This window comes from Panthera uncia (assembly GCF_023721935.1).
Source record: "Panthera uncia isolate 11264 chromosome D3 unlocalized genomic scaffold, Puncia_PCG_1.0 HiC_scaffold_8, whole genome shotgun sequence".
In the NCBI taxonomy this organism is placed as follows: Eukaryota; Metazoa; Chordata; class Mammalia; order Carnivora; family Felidae; genus Panthera; species Panthera uncia.
The window spans coordinates 40,037,465-40,060,327 of NW_026057586.1; the positions used below are offsets into that span (position 1 = coordinate 40,037,465).

General features: G+C 39.5%; 1 protein-coding gene across 6 annotated transcripts in view; it reads right to left on the minus strand.

The window, feature by feature from the left end:
- The window catches only part of RNF138 (ring finger protein 138), a 29,979-nt gene extending 14,101 nt beyond the window's left edge, over window positions 1-15,878 (minus strand). For 2 of the 6 annotated variants that reach the window (XM_049619541.1, XM_049619539.1), the window contains exons 1-4: window positions 15,847-15,878; window positions 15,127-15,320; window positions 3,373-3,538; window positions 2,079-2,194 (exon numbers count right to left, since the gene is read on the minus strand). In XM_049619541.1, coding sequence (XP_049475498.1) covers window positions 2,079-2,194; window positions 3,373-3,538; window positions 15,127-15,236 — 392 coding nt within the window. In that variant the 5' untranslated portion in view covers window positions 15,237-15,320; window positions 15,847-15,878. Of the gene's footprint in view, window positions 1-2,078; window positions 2,195-3,372; window positions 3,539-7,581; window positions 7,692-14,158; window positions 14,863-15,126; window positions 15,321-15,639; window positions 15,724-15,846 lie in introns of those variants that run through there. The other 4 variants (XM_049619540.1, XM_049619542.1, XM_049619543.1 and 1 more) reach the window with 4 other exon arrangements.
- Window positions 15,879-22,863: the final 6,985 nt, after the last annotated feature.

A 22,863-nucleotide genomic window follows, 5' to 3' on the forward strand; every position in this document is an offset into this window, starting at 1 on the left:
TTGGATTTTAGATCATGGAACCTTTTGAGAATCTCAACATCCTTTCTCCAGAACAATGCACATACACAAAACATTTGGTAGTTTAGGTAGTTCACAGAGTCCTTGGTGGCCCTTGGAACCCAGGATGAGAAACAATGCTATCAGGTCATGCATGGTTAAGTTACTGACAAGGTACAAGGAGGCAGGTTTAAGGACAGGGAGAAAGAGATCAGAATTGCACTTCTGAAATAACAATTTGGCAATGTAAAACACATTCGAGGAGGACCACCCACAAAAAGACTGTTGCAATAGTTCAAGTGAGAGATGATGAGGGCTTGAGCTAGGGAAGTGACACTACTTTTAGAAGAAAGGCACAGAAGAGGAACACTGCTATCAGGAATCAAACTGGATCTGAGAAGTAAGACAGAAGAAGGCAAGACTCCTGAGAAGAAACTTTGGTTCTTTAACAAGCAGTGACTGCAAAAATCATACATACTAGGAACTTTGCTAAGCACTGGAGAGACAATGTTAAACAAGACAAACCACCTCACACTTAAGAATAATCTATTAGGTTAATAACAAATTGTTGAGTAATTTCAATATAGCAGAGGTACAATAACAAAGAAAGCACAGGGATGAAGGAACCTGAGATTTTTTTTAAAAAATTGTAAAATAGGAGTGACCCATCTCATCTAATGACACTAAGTCAAGTAAAATGAGAATCTAAAAAGAATCTTGCAAGGGCGCCTGGCTGGCTCAGTCAGTGGAGCTTTGAGCATGTGACTCTTGATCTCTTGATCTCAGGGTCAAGAGTTCAAGGCCCACATTGGGCACGGAGCCTACTTAAAAAACGGGTGTGGGGGGTTGCCGCCTGGGTGGCTTAGTCTTTTAAGCATCTGACTCCCGATTTGGGCTCAGGTCATGATCTCACAGTTCATGGGATTGAGTCCCATGTCAGGCTCTGTCTGCACTGACAGTGGGGAGGTGTGGAGTCTGCTTGGTATTCTCTCTCACCCTCTTTCTCTGCCCCTCCTCCGCTTGCTCTCTCTCAAAATAAATAAGTAAACTTAAAAAAAAAATTAAAAAAATTGTCGACTAGGCAATCAGAAAATTACTAAACACTAGAACAGTTTCAAATAAGGAGTAGAGAAGGCTACATACAGTATGAGTGCTTAAGAGTAGTTAATCACTGAAAATTAGCAACACATGAAATGAAATGCTACTCAAATAAAATCTTGAGAGAGACTGCTTAACACATTGTCTCCTGGGAGCCTTTCTAGACTACTGCCAATACTGCCTTTCCTTACACAAGGATATGCATACGTGATAATATTATAAAGAAAAGCAAGGGAATAAATAACCTAAAAAAGAGGAGACTGGTTACGTCGGGGAATATGCAGTTCAAAAGGACATGGGGTCCCAAGAAGATTCTAAGACCCTAAAGAATGTTCTATTTTTTAATTTGTGTTAGGAGTAACTGGATATTTGTTTTAATGCTATTAAAATCACACATGTACATTTCAGCCATTATTCTGTGTAAAATACATTTCATAAAAATGTTTAATATACACACATCAGAGACAATAAAACATAAAAACAAAATCTACTTTAAAAAAAGAGGGGAACTAAAATAGGGCTAAGAATTTAATAGTACCAAGTTTCACTTTTATATGACATTTTACTATGAAAATTAAAATTTCAAACAACTCTATTGCTCAATAGCAAATAAAAAAGATTTTAGTTGAAAGGGATTTTTAGTTTTCAAGTAATTTCAATTGCAAAAGAAAACAGCCTTCAACCCTCATGTTTGTTTTTTATTCAAAGAAATGTAGATTTTTTTTTTAAGAATTATTTTTGAATAACATAAGCTTAAGTATACCATGAAGTCACTCTCCCCGATGCAATCTTAGACATGAAGTCACTCTCCCCGATGCAAGCTTAGAGAAGTTAAACAAGCTTGAAGACAAATATATTTCTGTTACTTGGGAATTTAAACACACACCCCCCCCTCAAAACAAAAAACACCTTATCACACAGTTACCCCAAACAATCCCATTTTAACTATAAAAATTCTCTTTTTAAGAATAAATATTGCTTACCTGTTCCCTACTGAATCTTGAGAGATCTGAAAGTTTGGAATGATAGAGGAAACACCATATTCATCTTGATACTTCTTACAAGATTTGTAATGATGTCTCATGCGATAGAATTTAATCTGTAAATTATTGATCAAAATGTAATGTGACTTTTAATTTTAAATAGAAGTCATAAATTTGAGATATTATCAATAGCCAAAAACCAAAATATAACATTACCAACTTAGTATTCCATTTAAACAAGATTTTTTTAGTAAATGATTTAATTCTTAAGTAGAAGCTGAAAATAAGTAATAAGTTTGTTAGATGCAGATGTGAACTTACTGCAAAAAATGTTAGCAAATAAATTTACATTTGAAGCTCTACTACTAATAATAGACAAAAAAAATACATTAAAAGCAGTAATACACTGCCTGAAAGTATTGGGCATATCTTTATTCTTCACTGCAACTTGGCAGAGTTAGAAAGTGCTTTAAAAAAAAATTAGGTTCCCAGGTTAACACTTGGAACATTTTTCAGTTTCTCACTGAGGAGTAGAGCCAGAATCTCTCAAGTGTATTTTCCAGCTTCGCTTCATTGCCCTGTCAGTTAACACCTCCCTCAAAGAGATGGAAAAGCAGATCTGACTTGTGTGAATGCATGAAATAGCAACTGGTTTTGCTCACTGACTTTATTAGCTGTTTGAAAAAGTGGCTGCAATAAATCCATAGACACATGGATATACTCAAAGCCTAACCACCCCTATTTCACTCCCTCTCCAAGTGATAGAATAAAATCCAGACTGGGGAATTAATGCCAGTTATTTGCCAACACCTGATGTTCTCACCTGTTCCTTAAAAATTAATTAGTCTTTGCAAAATATTTTGTAATTTCTTACACACATAAATACACAAGTAAAGTGGGCAACCAGAGGCTTCCTCTATTTGGCCCATTTCTATGTACAAAATTGTAATAACGATGCTACCATCACAATTTGTACCAGAATGGGGTTTAAATGAGTTAAATGCCAGTTTGTTCATTTAGTTTACTTAGTAGATAATCATTAAGCAATTACTTTGAGAAAGATGACATGCTAAAAATTATGACAAATTCACAGATTGTATCTCTCAGTCTCTGTTCTCAATACATTTATAATCTAGTAAAATCTATAATCAGGTGGTTTTTTCACCTTTCTACCTAATTTAAGTAACTTCTTTCTCTTCAAACCAGCACCTACCAAGAAAACTCAAACAGGAATTTCATTTTCAAAGTAGAGTAGAACCTTCATTTTCAAAGAGCTATGTCACAGTTACTCTACCTGTTTTGCACAGCATCTGCAGCTACCAGAAAACTTCCTCATGATATTTTCAAGGTCTAAGGCCCGTTCAGGACATGCTCTCTCTCTTCTAGTCACATTTCCACGACAGAGGGGACAATGTATTCCGCTTTCTCTCATTGCAGTCAGGAAACATTTTCTACAGAAACTAAACCAAACATTTGTGACATGTTAACTACAGAAAAAAGACTCTTTCCATTTCTATGATTAAACACAAGCAAGTGGTTATGGATATATATTCATGCTAAATGAGTTAGGTTATTCATATGTACATAAACTGCAGAATTTTAAAAACTGTACATGTATTTCTCAGAGTATAAGGCTAACAACTGAACTAGATGGAAATATAAAAGAAACTACACTCGATTATGCTTTAAACTTTTTAACATAATATATGAAAAATAAGTATTAACATTATATTAATTATTAAAGGAAGCATGGTACAAAGGAATGACTGGCTTATCCTAACTGTGTGATTTACTAGCAGTGTGATCTCAAGCAACATGTTTGGCCACAATGGATTCCATTTCCTCCCCTAATGAAATGAAAGAATAGACTACATCAACTTTTATCTCAAGTTGATGTATTTCAAGATATTCCATAAGACATGAATATGAATAGGTCTACCAGAAAACAGTGCACAAATTTGGGAAATTCTAGGATAAACAAAGTTAAAGTTTCTCTGCTTGGGAAAACATTACCCAAACTTGTGTTGTCAGGAAATAGGAAAACTTCCCACAGTAGTGAGCAATGAAACTTAGTTTGAGAAATATTTAAGGACCCATCCTGCTCTAACCATCTCAACATTCTAATTAGAACCAAACTCACTAAAATTTTTATTTCTCCTCTCCTAACCTAGCAAAATACCCTACTTGATCATTTTGCTTTTAAAAAAACTAGATAAATCATAGCCATCATATATGGGGTCCAAAGTCCATATACATTTAATCCAATCCCCTATAAGTACAAATATTCAATCTTCCTCATCTAACTAAAGTTGAGAGCGACTAGTGTAACAGATCATAGGAAATAAGTTTCCTAACTATGCAGCATTGAACAAGTCACTTTTCTCCCCCACGATCTGTTCCCTCACCCACAAAATGAAAAGTATCTACAGTTGATACAGTTATTCAGAGGATTAAAATAGATAATACAATAAAATGCTTATCACAGTATTTTTGACAGTTATGAAAGTACTCCATAAATAGTAGTTAATGTCACTAACATAGCATTTGATATGATTACCAATTAAGACCATAAATTATTAAAAATATTCATTATAACCTGGAGTCAAAAAATGCAAAGTAAACACGACCAAGATACCATCTTTCAGCCGTCAAACTAAAAACTAGTTTTAGAAATAATAACCAGTGTTAGAAGATAAAAGGAAATGAGTGCTCTACATTTCTGGGTAACAATTTGTCAATACTTATCAAAATCATTTTTAAAGAAAGGGCATCCCCAAAGCCTGAGTGCTGTCTCAAGCTTTAGTAGTTTCAGAAAGCATAAAAACTACAAAGTTACAAAACCATCACTTGTAAGTTCAATTGTTTAAAAACTAAAATTTAATGGTCTATATATTTTGTAAATTTTTAATAAACTTTTAACTTAAATTCTTTGTTTCAGTGTTTGCACTCTTTAATCAAAGGGACCATAAAAGAGAAAAAAAAGAAGGGAGGATGAATCAAAAACAAACCAAAAAAGCAAGACTAAAAAGCAAAAAACAAAACAAAACAAAAAAACAAGACTAACTGGAGCCATAGTCTAGACCATGATAAGGTCTGCACTAAGGTAGGAATAGGAGAAATGGGATTTCTATTTTAGAGACACAGTTATCAGGGAGCTTCCTATGTTAACAAATAAAATCAACAGAATTTTTTGAGAATAACTTGTGGGAGAATGAGAAAAATAAGTATTTATAACCAGAAGACTTGAGTAAAAGGTGACTATATTAACCAAGTTAAAAAATATTGTAAGAGTTGGTTTGACAGAGGAAAGGTACAAAGTGCCTACAAAAATCTCAATGCATGATATCCAGTAAAGACCTGGAAATAAGGATCTGGAAATTAGGGAGAAAAATATGGAGAGCAGATAAAGTGCAAAAGAGCACTAAAGAAACAATCTAGAGAAATATAAACATTTAAAGGAGTGTTCAGAGAAAAAGAGAGAAAAAGAAGAGACTGATAAGTAATATTAGAGAAGCCAAGTCTAATAAGCTACCAAAGAGAAATAATAAAAAGATGAAAGCAAAACTGTCACCAAACTATTAAGCTAACTTTCTAAATAAAGAATTGAAAACTGTCAAAGTTCATACCAGCAAAATTCATTACAAGAGATAATCATGTATCATCATTGAATGATGATGCTTGAGTGAAAGAAATCAAGTAGAACAGTTAACAATTAAAGGTAAATTAGTCAATATGCTAATTTAACAATTATAAATAAAATATAAACACAGAACATTACAAGATCTTAACCAAGATGCAAAAATGCTATATTTAGAGGGAGGGGATAAAATAAAGTAAAATTTCAAAGCCCACTTATTAACTAAATAACTAAAATAATAAAAATGTGATAACATTATATACATAACAGAATAACTAAAATTTTAGGAGAAGATGAAAGATACCAAGTGTTGGGGAAGATGTGAGCCAACCTAAACTCCCATTCAATCTGTAAGAGTGTAAACTGATAGAATACAACCATTTGGAAAACTGACGGTACCCACTAGTAATTCCATTCCAAAGTTTATCCCCAACAGAACTTCAAATACGATCTGAAAAAATTTCCTAGAAAGTTCATAGCCACACTACTGGTAATAACCAAAAGCTGAAAATTACACAAATGTCCATCAACAGAAGAATGAATAAACAAATTATAGCACATTCACAAAATTAAAACTATAGGATACTGTAATAAGAATGAATATGGATGAACATAATGTTCAGCTCAAGAAGCCAGATGCAAGAGAGTACAACTGCATGATTCTATTTTTATAAAGTATAAAACATGTTTCAATGCTGAATGAAGTTTTACTAAAAAGTAGAAACAAATACAGTAATTACTACTTTCAAAAATATGGACATGGCTACAGATACAAGATTTAAAGGCATAAAATACAGAAAAGCAAGAAATAAAAATCACTTTGGATGACAAAATGTTTGGTTAGAAAATCTTCGATTAACCTCCAAAATTACAACACATAACAACTGTACAATATAAACTCTCCAAATAGTAAGAACATTACTAAAGATTACTGATAGTGTCAAAAACAGTGAAAAATATTCATATAAAAAACTAAACAAAGTAATCAGGTTTCAAATTAACTTAGAACTTTATTCAAAATATAGACATAAATAAAGATTTTTAGTAGAAATGCACATTATAAAGTAATAAAAGCAAAACAGAGTTTTATTAAATAAATACTGAAACTTCTTAAAGACTGGCAAAAATAGATCTTAAAAAGCAAAAATGACTGGGGCTCCTGGCTGGCTCAGTAGGCAGAGCATGTGTCTCTTGATCTCGGGGTTGTGAGTACAAGGCCCATGTGTGTGTGGGTGGCATAGAGTTTATTTAAAATTAAAAAAAAAAAAAAAAAAAAGCAAAAGTGTTTTAACAAAGGTGCAACAAGTGAATGATGTTAGAGCAACTGGACATCCATAGGCACAGAAATGAACCCCAATCTAAGTCTGCCACCTTATACAAAAATTAAAACAGATCCTGGATTGTAAACTGGGAAATTGCCATATAAAGATATATTCACTTTAGGGGTGCCTGGGTGGCTCAGTCGGCTAAACGTCCAACTTCGGCTCAGGTCATGATCTCACAGCTCGTGGGTTTGGCCCCGTGTTAGGCTCTGTGCTGATAGCTCAGAGGCTCTGTGCTGACAGGCCTGGAGCCTGCTTCGGATTCTGTGTTTCCTTCTCTGCCCCTCACCCACTCACAATCTGTCTCTCTCTCTGTTTCTCTCTTAAAAATAAATAAAACATTAAGAAAAAAGAAACTTTTAAAGATATATTCACTTTCTAATGCCCAGAACAAGTGAATATTACCTTATATTACAACAGACCTGATTAAAGTTAAGGATTTGGGGATGGGGAAATTAGCTGGGCTTATCCAGGTGGGTCCTAAATGCCATTACAAGCATCTCTGTAAGAGAGGCAAAGAGAGATCTGGCACAGACATACATACAGAGTTCAGATGAGCAGAGACTGGAGCAGTGTCTCTGAAGGGCCTCAGGCCTTAGCCAGCACCTTGATTGTGGTCCACAGAAATTGGTGTCAGACTTCTAGCCTCCAAAACTACGTGAAAATAAATGTTATTATAAGCCACCAAGGTTGTGGAATGTGTTACAGCAGCCCTAGGAAACTAATATACAGAAGTAAATGTAAAATAGTAAACTACAAAACTCTTAGGGAAAAAAAGAGGAGAAAATATTCACAATACAGAGCTACACAGATTTGATGTTAAAAGCACATTCTAAATAGAAAAAAATGATATAGTGGACTTCATAAAAATTATAAAACATTTGCTATGCAAAAGACTCTAGAGTGGCCATCTTCCGTGAGTGACTGAGCTGACAAATTCCCTTGTATTTACACTTTGACCCAGCAATTTCATTTGTGAGAATTGATCTTACAGAAAAAACTTTCACATGTGAAATGGCATTTATACAAATTTAATCACTGCAGCATTATTTAAAACAGTAAAAGATTAGAAACAACCTAAATGTTCATCAATATGAAATTGGTTAAATAAGGATACATCAAACAATGGAATACTAGAACACTAAATATGTTCCATGAGGTCAGGGATTTTTATCTGGTTTGTTGAATATTACAGACCTAGTATCTATAATACTACTAGCACATAATGGATACTTCATGTTGGTTGAATAAATGAAGAAAACTCTACAACCATAATATGTACACATGTACTGATATAAAATGATCTCCAGGGGTGCCTGGGTGGCTCAGTCCGACTTTAGCACAGGTCACAATCTTATGGTTTGTGAGTTCGAGCCCTGCACGGGGCTTGCTGCTATCAGGGCAGAGCCTACTTAGGATCCTCTGTGCCCTTCCTCCCTGCTCATGTGCGCTCTCTCTCTCTCTCTCTCTCTCTCTCAGAAGAGAAGAGAAGAGAAGAGAAGAGAAGAGAAGAGAGAAGAGAAAGAAGAGAAGAGAAAAGAGAAAAGAAAGATCCTCAAAATAGTAACATGAAAATAGTACGACACAAAAGATTGCATATAGAATGCTCTGTGAACAACAAAAAATAATATTTGTAACCTTGTTTATATACGTATCTCTGAAAGAATGTATAAGGTAATAGTGATTTGGGAAGACATATTTCCTTTCGTACCTTTAGAATTGTGAATTAGGGGTGCCTGGGTGGCTCAATCCATTGGGCGTCTGACTTTGGCTCAGGTCTGATAGGACCGTTTGTGAGTTCAAGCCCCATATTGGGATCTGTGCTGACAGCTCAGAGCCTGGAGCCCATTCGTTCCTTTACTCAATACTGAATGTGTATAGTAGGCTTCAGTAAGTAAAAGGAGACTTAGGTAGCTGCCTTTAAAAGAGAGCTTACAGTGAGGACATTAGTCAAATCAGCTGATTCCAAAAATGTTATAAGTACAAAGTTATTCAAGTCTTTTATATCCAATTCTACTGTTCCTTCTTCTGTACCACCGAGCAACAAGCTTCCTCAGATACAAAACTTCCTTATTCTTGGGGCACCCGGGTGGCTCAGTCAGTTAAGCGTCTAACTTCAGCTCAGGTCACGATCTTGGGGTTCGTGAGTTCCAGCCCCGCGTCCAGCTCAGCATTGACAGTGAGGAGCCTGCTTGGGACTCTCTATCTGTTCTTTCCTCTCTCTCTCTCTCTCTCTCTCTCTCTCTCTCTCAAAATAAATAAATAAACAAACTAACTAAATAAGTTAATAGAACTTGTTTGCTTATTCCTCATCTCCCTTTGGCTGGACTATTTGAATTTGCTAAATAGAACTGGTTTCAAAACAAAGTAGAAGGGGGAGGGAAAAAGATGCAAATCTAAATTACTAAATCACTAAATCCCATTTAGTCAATCAAATACTAATAGATAGATGATAGAAAGATAAAGATACATAAATCAGTTAAAGCCATCAGTTAGCCAGCCACCCTTTGGAACAGATACAGCATACTGTTCTCAACTACAATCAGGGTGCTGGCACTGTGAGTTTCACTTCATTCCTTGTATCTTTTTGCACTATAAATTATGTCACTTTTATAAACAGAAAAATAAAACTATTTTAATTTTCAAAAGAAATAAAGCTGCAATTGTCAAAGTAAGTTTTCGGTATTCTCGAGAATGGATTTTTTATTTTTACTACTGAAATATAGCTGACGTACAATGCTATATTAATTTAAGGTGTACAATATCATGACTGGACAATTCTATACATTAGTCAATGCCTACCTCAGTAAGAAGAGTCACCATCAGTCACCATTGGATGTTATTACAATATTATTGACTTCCCTATACTGTACTTTTCATCCTCATGACTTATATTGTAACTGGAAGTTTATTCCTCTTAAATCCCTCTTCGCTTTTTAGCCCATCCCCTAACCCTTCCCCTCTGGCAACAAGGAGTTTATTCTCTGTATTTATGAGTGTTTTGTATTTGTTCATCATTTATTTGTTCATTTGTTTCATTTTTTAGATTGTACATGTTAAGTAAAATCATATGGTATTTGTCTTTCTCTGACTTATTTCACTTAGCATAATACCCTCTAGATCCATCCATGTTGTAGCAAATGGCAAGATCTCATCCTTTTTTATGGCTGAGTAGTATTCCATGTATGTGTGTGTACTTTTTATATACATATATATATATATACATACATATACACACACATTCTAGTATTTATGCATATATACACCACATCTTATTTAAAAATCTAGTACCCTGTATCTTCCTAGTCTATAGTCAAAATCATTCCCCATAACAACTTAAACTAAAAAAAAACATCAGACATTTTAAGTTAGTCTTCAGGACTTTAAATTAAGTCAACCTTCTATTACATAATTAAATAGCATAGTTGTTTTCTAATTATGTCATTTTATAAATACAGTTGGTAGAGCATGTGACTATTGATCTTGGGGGTTGTAAATTCAAGCCCCATGCTGGGTAGAGAGATTACCTAAAAATAAAATCTTTAAAAAAATAAAGAAAAAAGATGGTTTACAGCAGCATTCATTAAGTCAGCAAAAACCTATACAAGTCTACCTTTCAGAATTATAATAAGTCTGTAGGAAAGAAGAAAAGTTTAAAGTATATATTTAGAGTATGACTGCTCAAACAAAATAAAGTTGTTAAAATTATGAGAAATATAAACTAAAAATTCAGGAACTGGACAATACAAAGCAGGTCAATAAGGAATCATACAAGTATGTGCTTAATGAGAAGTAAAAGCTGATTTACATTAACTCATTTTTTAAAAGTTTATTTATTTTGAGGGAAAGAGAGCAGGGGAGCGGCAGGGAGTGGGAGAGAGAATCCCAAGCAGGCTCCTCACTGTCAGCACAGAGCCCAGCGTGGACTGGAGCCCACGAACCATGAGACAGTGACCTGAGCCAAAATCAAGAGTCAGACACTTAACCCACTAAACCACCAGGTGCCCCTATATTATCATTTTTTAGAAGTTTATTTATTTTAAGAGAGAGCCTCTCTGATGCATGGCTCGAACCCACAAACTGCAAGATCATGACCTGAGCCAAAGTCAAATGCTTAACCAACTGAGCCATCTAAGCTCCCCTTATCTCAGTTTTAGAGATGCCTCCTTACAAAGATGCACAAAAACAAACATTAGATTTCCAACTTCAAGAGTATGGCAAGGCATCAACGTATTATATGTAATTTTCACCACAATGAAGCTTACTTTCTAACCATGCACAAACATTATTCCCTTGACCATTCAAAACAGGAAAGAAGAGAGGTTTGGTTCAAAGAGCCTTTGAAGATTACAAATGAAAACACCAAAAGAAATACCTTACTACTATGCCAGTCTGTGCCTTCTTAATTTTAGTATATGTGCAGCCGAAGCGAGCACGGTACCTTCTTCTTAAACCTTACTTTGAATACCTGCTCAACTTTAATATTCTTAATTTAAGTTTACTTGCTTTTTAAAATATTACATCTGACCACTCTAAGGCAACTAACACTGCTGACTACTGTCTCCTTGTATTTCTTCTCAGTTTCCATGTCACACTCTATCCTGGTTTTCTTCCTATCCTGTCCATTCCTTCTCAAGCTGCACTTTTCTCTACTCCAGATGTAAATACATATTCTCTAGCACTTTGTCGTATCTAGGTCCTCTGCTATCTTCCAACTTACAGACCTCCCTCAGTGGCTACCATCCATACTCATAGCTTTAGTTCCATGTATTCCACATTCACATACATACACTTAACTATGGGACATCATGAAATCTTACATGGGTTTCCTTAAAATGTCAGCAATCTCTTCTGTCCACTCCTACTATCATTACCTTGGTTCAGGTTCTAACCATTTTTTTTCTCTGACACATCAGTGATTGACCTCTTCACTAGTCTCACCACCACACCAAAGCTGGATCCTGCTACTAAAGTAATCATGTGAAATGTGATCATGCTGTTCCTCTGCCAAAAATTATTGAACAGATCTCTTTGGCTTTCAGGAAAAAGTTCAAATTGGCTTATACAAAAAGTTCCTGCCAATACCTCTAAACTCTATCTCTACTACACTCATCCTTTGGCTCCAGCCAAAATTTGTAGTCTGGAAATAGTCATTCTCTAGAACTCCTCCTTGCCTCTGAATATACCATAAACCTAATCAGGGTATTCCCCAATAAGCCCTGAATAATCAATTCTGACCTAAAATACTGCATCATCGAGGAAATCTCCCATTTAGTCATAGGCTGATTTTGACACCTGCTCTCAATGCTCACATAAAATTTTCCTCTTAAATTGCTTCCAGATCATATTCATGCTTAGGTCTTCTCCACTAGTCTATTAACAGTCCCCAGGAAAAGAGCACTTTGTATTCTTTCTATCTGACATACAGAAAACATTCAACATCTCCTGTTTGAAGGAACTAAAGAGGATTATACAGGAATTTATATTTTGGTGCAATTATTCTAATGATAATGAACCTGCTCCTTTGATTAGAATAGGCAGTGTGCAAATCCTTTGCTGTCATTGAAATGGCAGTGACAATTTTTTACTTTCTAACAGATCCACAGCGATCCAAAATTCTTATCACTTATTTCTTACTATCAATGAATCAAAAACTGATTTTGTAGCTAAATATAATAAGCACTTTTAAAGGCATAGGTTTGCCTTTTGTGAAAAGGAAAGAGCAAATGACATGGTAAACTAGATTATTTAAAACAATTGCATTTCCCCACCAAACTCCTAGTCAATCAAGGCCCTGTTCCACCATTACCATCCTTTCCAAATAAAACTCCCCCCCCCCCACCACCACCTACTTTAATTCATTGTTCAGGCATGTGCTCGCTTCGGCAGCACATATACTAATTCATTGTTCAGGCAGAACCTTAGAGCATGTGTGTCTGTGGGCGGGGAGGGAGGAGATGGGGTGATAAAGCAGTAAATGTTCATTCTTCTTACCAATAAAATCTACCCTACATTTCATTTTTACATTTAGTCTAGTAAATGTAACATTTAGTCATCTCCAAGTTCAATGAGATGATTAGAAAAAGATCCTCAACAACCATCTCCGCTCTCTTTTCCATACCCTAGATGTCAAGCCAAATTAGTCTGATTTAAAATGTCCCACAAGGAGGGGCGCCTGGGTGTCTCAATCCGTTGGGCGTCCGACTTCAGCTCAGGTCATGATCTCACGGTTCCTGAGTTCGAGCCCCGCGTGGGGCTCTGTGCTGACAGCTCAGAGCCTGGAGCCTGTGTCAGATTCTGTGTCTCCCTCTCTCTCTGCCCCCCCCCCCCCCACTCATGCTCCGTCTCTGTCTCTGTCAAAACTAAATAAACATTAAAAAATATTTTTTTTAAATGTCCCACAAGGGAAGCAAACTAGAGCAAACTGCTTGGAATTTTGAGGAGAGCTGCAGATTACAATGAGTTCTATGAGGTCAATGACCCAAAGGGTAAGGATTCTGTCCAGAAACACTTCCTCTTTGACCTCCTACCTTCCCTTTTGTCCACCCACTGCCAGCACAAGCACAGGAAAGGCATCAAATTATAATAATGAGCACTGACAGATTAAAGGCAATAAAGCATACATTGTGCCCTTAATATAACATCTCAAAATATTTCTCCAACAATCTGCATTTGTTGCACCAAATAAAGCAATTTCAGATGGTCATTCATGTCCCATAACAACAAAACTTAACTGGCACAACTCCTATAAAGTCACGTACTCCTGGCTCACACAATGACCGCATAATAGGAGTAAGGTAGACAGTGCAGTCAAGGTTGAGGATCAGGGTGAGAAAAATGGGTATCAAATAACTGTAATAAAATCTCTGATTAAGAACCCAAAATTCATTCCATTCTTTATGAAATTACAAAACCTGTCTCTCAAAATTTAAAAAAAAAAAGGTTGAAGGAAAAAGAAATATATTTATAAATAAATGTGTCCCATTCTTTTCAGCTATTTGCAAGCACACAGAACTTTCAAATCTGAGTGTCTTTCTTCAAATAAAGATTTCCAAGCTTCACCTGCCAGAAATTCTTTTGCAAATTTGGAATGGAGCCTAGGTATTGGTATGTTTACTTACAAAGTTCCTCAAGGACTCTGATCAGCAGCCAGGTTTGTCAGATGTGCTACATATCTTTACAAGAAGGGCTTCTTCCAACTCTTACTGACACTCTACCAAAATTATCTGTAGGATGATCGAAGTTCTTCCTGTAAGTATGCCAAATCGAACAGCACCATGCCACCTCATCTAATCCCTTTGTGTTCTCCCTCACTCCTGGAGTTACTGCCTTATCTTCAGTTCATTCCACGAAACAGCAATCTTCCTTTCCTATCTCCACCTTCACAGTAACCAAGTAATAAGCAGAAGGGTAAAACAAAAGGAAACTATCACTTCAATACCCGGAAATCCTGTCAGTTCTAACGTGAGAGAAGAAACCCCGTTCTAGATCATTCTAACATGTACTGTATTTTAAAGGAGAGGGAACATTTTCAAGAGTGGTCTGTGAAGCAGGGTTGAAAGGTTAAGTTAGATAAGCGTTCTTGGATCTGGAAAGAATGGACCAAGGTTCCGAAAGAAGGAGAAACTTTAAAGCAAGGCAGGTCATAGAGTGGGGGGTAGTGGGGCGAGGAAGGCGAGCGCGCCGGTGCGGGCACCTTCGGCCGGTTTTGACACTCGACACCCCAGCCCTCACTCGGGTTGCTAGGAAACAAAAAGGCTCCACGTTCCCTGCAATTCCTCCCGGGCCTGGAGGAGAGGGGGCCTCCGGGGCCTGAAGACACGACGGAGACAAGCTTGGCCACTACCCCGGGGGCGCGAAAGCAAGCGATGGATACACGGGGGCCGGGGGCTCGGGCACCGGGACCGGCGCAGGAAGCTGGCCCGGAGCTCGGGAGGAGGGCGGGAGGCAACAGGCCCTCCGCGCCGAGGGGAGCTCGGCCAGGTCGCAGTGGGCTCCGCTCCTGCCAGGCCGCAGCCGAGGGTCCGGGGCTGGATGCCGGGCCTAAACGACCACCCGGCTCCCCGCGGGGGAGGAGGCGTCTACTCACACGTGCTGACAGGCCGCGGTCCTCACGGGCGTTTTGAGCACCTCCTGACAGACAGGGCAGTAGAAATCATCTTCGGTGTAGGACGTGGCCGCAGAGAGCTCCTCGGCCATGGCGGGGGATGGGGGAATCAAGGCGATGGCGGCAGCGGCGGCGACAGCGGCCGAGCTGGCGGTGGCGGCCCGGGGCCCGACTCCCTACGCGAACCCGAAGGGGGAGGGGAATCGCGTCAGGAAGCGGCTCGCGCCAGGAAGGGGGCGGGGCAGGGCGGGACCGGGCGGGGCCGAACGCTAAGACGCTACGGCCGCACGCGCCGGGCGAGGGCCGGCCTTTAGGGCTGCTCCTCCCGGCGGAAAGGTGGGGCAAGGTGCTTGGCTGGAGGCCACGGTGGAGAAACCGGTCAGCGGCTTCACTTTCGCTTCCACCCTGGCTCGGAGTACGCGGGACGCCGCCCCTCCGCGCGAGAACGAAGGCCGCACCCAGGCAGCTGCCTCCCGCCCGAGGCCGCTCCCTTACCTGGCTCCACTAGGCGGCCGCGGTTCCGCGCCCGCCCACTTCTCCGCCTCCTGACTCCTTTTCCCCCCACCCCCACCCCCTGGCCCCGCCCGCACAGCCGTCTAGCTGCCCGCCGCTACCTAGCCAGTTCCAAGGCTGCCTGCCCCGCCCACACCGCCCCCGCCCCGCTCCGCTCCGCCCTTCCACTCTGCTTGCGTAGCCGCTCACTTAGGAGCCCGGGAGACGCGCGGGGACTGGAGCTGCTTTCCCCGCGCGGGTCGGTAGAGAAGTGGCCCTGCGCGGTCCTCGGTCTTCTAGTCCGGCCGCTGCTGCCTTGGCAGCCGAGGCCGGCAGGGGACTGGCGAGAAGCTTGCTTAGCATTTATCGGCCGGAAAGGGGGCCGGGCCCGAGGCTCATGGTGCACCGGGATCCCACCGCCCCCTCCAGCAGCCCTCCCGTGGCATTGCTCTGCGTGCAGCCAGCCTGGCGGGTTGCCGAACACCAGGGGGCGGCGAACACCTGACCGAGGAGTGGGGAGAGGGCGGGGTGGGTAGAGCGGCCTCCATAGCAACCAGCGCGTCGCGCCCGCAGCTGGTTGTGACATAAACAGCTGGGTGCCCACCTGTACACCGCCCCCCCCCCGTCTCCCCCTAGCGGGGACACCATTTCTCGCCGCTTCTATCAAATATATTGGGTTTTCCAGGAATTTTTCCTCAAAAAATATTCCCTAATGTTAAAGGTATGGACCTTACTATTTGTCCCTGACAAAATGTTTTGATCATGTCGAGATGTGTTATGAAACAAGTAAATATCCGTTCTGCAATTTCGATCCTTTGAGGAGGAAAAATTAAATAATAAGCTCCCCTGAGAGGGTTTGAACTTTCCCCCTTAACACAGCCTGACGGGTTACTCTCGCAGATGCATTCTTCCACCACCCAACACCTTGTTTTCTGATGGCTTTGAAGAAAAGTGAGGTAGAAACATGGATCTAAACATTTCATCATTATTCACTAGTTTAAATGTTTATATTTTTGTTTACGGGCCAGATACATCTGGATGGGATCACAACCGCATGAAAGGAGCTAAGGAAAATCTGGAACATTATAGAGCATCCTCAATTAGTTTCAGAAAAGAAAAGAAAATTATCCTTACCATGCTTTGTTAAGGCTTTCCACTACAGTCTAAGTGAATCATAAACTGAAGCCATTGTCCTTGGAACTGTTAGATGTTATTATGCTGGTGTCTTGAACTTTGCTCTTGACTAGTTTACACTCTTGGGTGTCTGATGAAATAAAAGGACCAAAAAAATGGTATTTGCCGAAGTATTGTTTTTCATAAACAGTGACTATAATGAGGATAGGAAGTGGGATGACTGGATGTGTATGGACTTAGAGAAAACCTTATGGAGGAAGTGGGTCTCACTATGCATCTTAAAATGACAATTCATAGAATAATATTTACTGAATTGTCCAATGAACAGCTGATTCCCTTTACCAAACTACAACATTTTCCTCCCTAGCAGGAACAGTGGAAGCAGAGCAGGAAAGCTAATTTTAGCTTCAGATTTCCTGGGAGGAGAAACACCAAACAGGTGTTGACAGGAGAGACACCAAATAGCATTAGTCCAGGTACTTTTCAAATTTACTTATAAAATGGTTCTTGGATTTCAAACTTCACGTTTTTGATGTATTTCCAATCATATTTTGCTGATTTTGACCACTTTAGGAAGTAAAGTGTATTTTCTTTTTCTTTTTTTTTTAATTTTTTAATGTTTGTTTATTTTAGAGAGAGAGAGACAGAGTGAGAGCAGGGAAGGGACAGAGAGAGGGAGACACAGATCCTGAAGCAGGCTCCAAGCTCTGAGCTGTCAGTTCAGAGCCCGATGCGGGGCCCAAACTCACAAACTGTGAGATCATGACCTGAGCCAAAGTCAGATGCTTAACTGACTGAGCCACCCAAGCACCCAGGAAAGCGTATTTTCTATTAAAAAGAATGTTTCCCTTTACTCACTGGGAATCTTTAACCAGAACATTAATTTTGTGAGTTTAATTTTATTTGCTTCATTCTTCCTCTACAATGTCAGCTTTACCCATGCCCTAATCCAAACGTGTTTGCATTGTTTCTCATATATTCTAAGAAGTCATTATATCCACATTTTTGGTGAATTTCTACATACTATTTGGTGGATTTCTACATACATATAGTTGATAGTATGTAGAAATCCTCCACAAATGTGGGTATAAGGAAAATGTAGTTACCCTCTGAGTGTTAAGCTTAGACAAATAAACCATAATGGCCAAAAGACATAATTTTCTCTCTTGGCAGCATTTCACATGAAAAAGTACATGATATTTTTATGGCAGTGTCACAGATTTACTCAAAATACATTCAGCTGTGTAAATAAAATACAGCCTTTGGGCAGTAAGGGAAAACTCTAAATGTTTTTTAGTTTAGTTTAAACTCTGTTGCCATAATTTAATCAGTTTCTTTACATTTAGGTTAAAACACTTAAGCTTTTAATATCCCATCTCTCTCAGTCTGCTCCCCTCGAAATGGCACCTGGGAGGATAAGACGGAGGACAAGGGGTAGCTGACATGAACTTGAGACACTATTGGAGAACCCCGGTCCTGACATCTGCAAGGTCTCCTTTGAATTCTTGCTGGACTATTCTGCAGGAAGGCTAATTTTGGCTCCACTCTGAGATGCGTTGTGTTCCGGACATTCTGCTGCTGGTAGCTGTTGGTAAAGACTACTTCTGCCTGACTCAGCTGGGCGAAGGCGCGGTCGTGTGTACCCTGGTTGACTCAGCCTCACCAACACCGTAGAGCCCTCTGTAGCTCTGTCACAATTCTCTTCTAATTCCTTGACCCTCAACACGGAAGGCCCCTCAGGCTCTGCTCTCAACATAGCTACCATCCGTGGCATCCCTTGGGGCCCTCTTCTCTCCCAGCCTGGGAGGGAGAATCATTTCATCTAGCCATTCTGTGTCCCTGACTTTGGATGTAGTGCTGACCCCTAGTTTGCTTCTGCACAACCTATAAGGTAATGTGCTTTCAGCTCCCAGGCCCTCAGCACTCCCCTCAACCTAACCTTTTCCCTACTCCTCCTTTCTTTTCCAACCACAATCCCTTGGACTGGATGTGGACCTTTCCCCCTTGCCACTTACTGCCTTCTGGGCCCTCCCATACGCAAAACTCTCCAACCAAGTCCACTAGGCCAGGCAATTAATGTACTAAAAGGAGGAGATAAGTGAATTCAGAAAATTAATTTCTGTCTTCACAAAGCCTCGCTTTGTCTTACCACAGACAAGACAAGAGTGGTTGCTTTGGGGGAAGTGAACTGGGAAGCTGGGGGATGGAATGGGAGTGAGGCTCACTTTTCACTGTCCACCCTTTGGTGTCTTTTTTAATTGTCGACCGTGTCAACATTCAGCTGGTTTGCACCAGCACAGCTCTGGTGCCCATTCTCAGCTTGCCCATTCTGATTGGGCAATAAATAGTCTGTCCTGAATGGCCAATGCCCATTTGGTTCCAGTGGCTAAACATTTTTAACATTAGTCCTGATCATGTACATAAATAACCTATTTTCTGAAGGCATATCATTTCATTATTAAGCCTGTTTGGTAAATGTTCTTTAAAAAAAAAAAATTCTTTACATTCCTGATGCATTAATCCTAATTTGTTTCCCCACCTCATCCCACACTCAGGCTGAGTAAGAAGGAGGTCAAGTGAATAAAAACGTGGAAGGGAAACCATACAGGGCACCATGTTCCCATCAACAAACATTTATAAACCCTATTCCCATCCCTCATTCTAACAAATCATCAGTTTTGTTCGGGTACCTTTTCTTTTTTCTGGCTATGCCCTTCAGGAGGACATTTCCAGCTCAAGGAGATTCTAATAAAACCATAGTCACCATGATTGAGATGAGCCAGTCTGGATGGGCCCTTTCTTCTCACCAGTGGTTTAAGCCTGGGCATGTGATGCAGTTATGACCAAGGAGGTATGAGAGGGATTCTTCTGAGGGGCTTCAACAAGTGCCTTTCTTTGCTGACTGAAAAACAAACAAATAGGAATAAACAATACCCTGCTACATCTGAATGTTTTCTTGTCAACCTGTGCTGCCTGGGACTCTGCAACCATGATGAAACTGTGAAAAGGACAAGCCAAAGAATAAGCCAATATGCTGACCGATCGCAGAGCTGAAAGATGGAAGGGATGTAGGTCCTTAGGTAGTTGAGCCATTCTAATAATCTAATCAACCCTGAAACTGTCCTGCCTCCCGTTAAGACCTTCTAGTTTAAACCATTCTCAGTTGGCTGGTTCGTTACTTGTAGTAGAAAGCGTCTACGCCAGACATTAGTTTGTTGACTATCAGATCTGCCTCCCTACCTGTCACCCATTTTGGTCTATATTGCTAGAGCTGACCCTTGCAGACTTTCTCATTCTCCCTTGCCAGCTAAGTGACTTCTGTCTATATTCAACCAATGGGAGACACTGATGAGAGACTGGAAGGAAGAAGCCAAAACATTTCTCGTCTCTGCTTCTGGCTGTGGCTTTGTTTCTGCCATGGTTTTAACTTCTGGAAGACCACCCTTTGCTCTACGGTTCAGGAGCCTCGAGCCTGCTGGGCAGTCCCTGCCTTTTCTCAGCAGCTTCTGTGTTTGCCTCACTGTCACACATGGTCTTTCAGCTCTCCTGACATCTTTGTAATTGTTTTCCATATTAAACATCCTCTTTTGAACTACTTATTGAGAGCTCTCTTTCCTGACTAGATTCCAACCCATTTTCCTAATTGAATCAACACTTTAGGAGGAAATAGGAAGGCAGAGGAGAATGAAACACTGCAAAAGTGGTTCCTCTTCCCTAAAGAGAAGGAACGGAGTTACTTGTCATTGTGAGTTTAGAGTCTCTCTTCATAACTCTGCAAATTAGTACAAATGGAAACACAAAAGTGAGATTAAATTAAGTATAGAAAATAAAGGAATTTACCCTTTTTTAGTCCACTCTAGTTTGGGACAGTTAAGTTTCAACTCTTTCGTAAATGTCACTATGAATATGCATTTTTCGTGCTATTTAATAATGTTTAATTTCCTATCAGCAGTATTTTATGTGCTATTGTACAGTTATCATTTTTACTAGTATTCCTACCAGTAGCCCTAGTGGCCCTATTTAGAATCCAGCTTTCATGTTAAAATTGATTAAAATAGAGGGTATATAGACCCAACTTGTGCCGGTTATACTCTCTCAAGAAGGTAGAATTGAGATCCCGATAGTTTAGTCATTTTCTATTAGTGCCTAACTTGCAAGGTATGTTAACATCATCTAAGGGACAGTAGCCTCTTCCTTTGCCCAAAAAGAGAAAGCCAATCAGTAGAGAGACCAAACCAAAAATGAAACAGACATTTTGAATGCAGATGAAATCATTTCAGGGAATCAAATATGCCATCCTAAGAAGCAGAACCATAAATTAGACCAGAAATGGCAATAGATTCCAACAAATTAACTCACATTTCAACTTTTCTTTGGTGTTTTTTTTTTAATCTTTGAGAGAAATATGTAAATTTAAAGCCAAAGCATCTAAACATCTTTCTTTTCTCCTCCACCTTTTTTTTCTTTTTCCTTCCCGGGCCCCCTTTACTTCACACATGTATCGACATTCTCTGGGCACATGGCTTAGATAAAGACAACCATAACAAGATTAGTTCCAGTATAACAATAGAGGCAAAAGCCTGACACCAGTTTTAAAAAGCAAACAAAGCCTAAATTTTAGAGAAGTAGAAGAAGCCTCCAGCAGAAATACACACCCTTCTTTCTATACATAAATTTCAGTTATTCCACCCATTCTCCCTCAATACATATTGCATATACTGCTTCTAAAGGAGACAATCCAAAGTACCTTCCAGCTGTGCTCCAAGAGGCAATGTCACAAGACTGCTATTTTTCCAGTCTCCAAATAATTTATCCCTTTAGTTGAATCTTAATCTGATCTACTTTTAATATCTCATGATCCTACAGCCTCAGACTAAATCATAAATGTAGTCCCTATCAACCACCTCTTGTGTACCACAATGTAGAACAAATACAACTATTATGAAAACTTAACATTTAAAACATGAAGAGAAGGGAAGAAATCACAGGATATGTACCATTTGCTGCTGGACAGAGTTAATGAAGCAAAGCAGAAAACCACTGAGTCTCATGGGTATCATTTGGTTGACTTGGCAGTGGTGAGAATTCTATTGTCAACTAATGTGGCAGTCTAGTGTTGCCTTCTGGAATCATTCCTATTGCCAAGGGAACACCAAAAAGGACATTAAAGTAAATAACCTTTTTTAGGGAGAGGGAAGGGGTATATTTCATTTGCAATTCACTTGTTAATGGTACCGGGTACAAGAATGGCCTGAGGCTGTCTAAAGAATTAGAACATTCTATCCTATCCCATTGATTTCAGTGAATCACAGGCCTGTTATACAGACAGGATTTTGCTGGTGCTACAATTTTAATAAAACCATAGTTACCTATCAGTTTCATTTTATGGCAATTTCCTAAGATTAAACACCAAAAACTTTATCAGGTCAGCATGGTTGCTAAGTTGAAGACCCAAGGCTGGGCTATCGTCATAGATTTTCTGTTTGTTAGCAACAGCTCTGGGGTCAACATGTACCCAGTTTGACAAACTTTGTCTTAGGACAGTGTGGGTGAAGAAACTGGCAGAGCCGGCAGAGAAGTCTTCTTTCTCTTCTATAATAGCACCCTGCCCCCAGACTGAATTCCAGTCCAGTGTAGTTTGCAACGCCAATGTCATCCTGTTTGTCAGGAGGGGAGTCAGTGTGAGGTGCTGTGATGTGGCCCAGGGTATCAGGGTAACTCACATCCTTCATTCGTTCCTCCCTGTTGTAGGTGACAGGATACTCACTTTCTCAATCAGCATTTTAATCTTACACAGAGAAAGTAAAGTGAGTCAGAGCACTTGACCTTTGTACTTTGGACTGTTTTGATTTGGACCTCAGAGGAGTTCCCAGCTCCTCTTTTTTTTCTGCTCACATCCAGGAAAACATTGCAAATTTGTTGTTATGCCTTACTGAAGGTACTCAGGAAAAATCAGTCTGATTTATCAGTCTGGGTGCAATCAGGGGAGGGAAATCACAGTAACTTGAACAGAGAAAGTTTAATATAAAAACCTTTTTAACTCTAATAGGGGATTGGTATAAGTACAGAGGACTGTAAAGAATATAGGCTTGA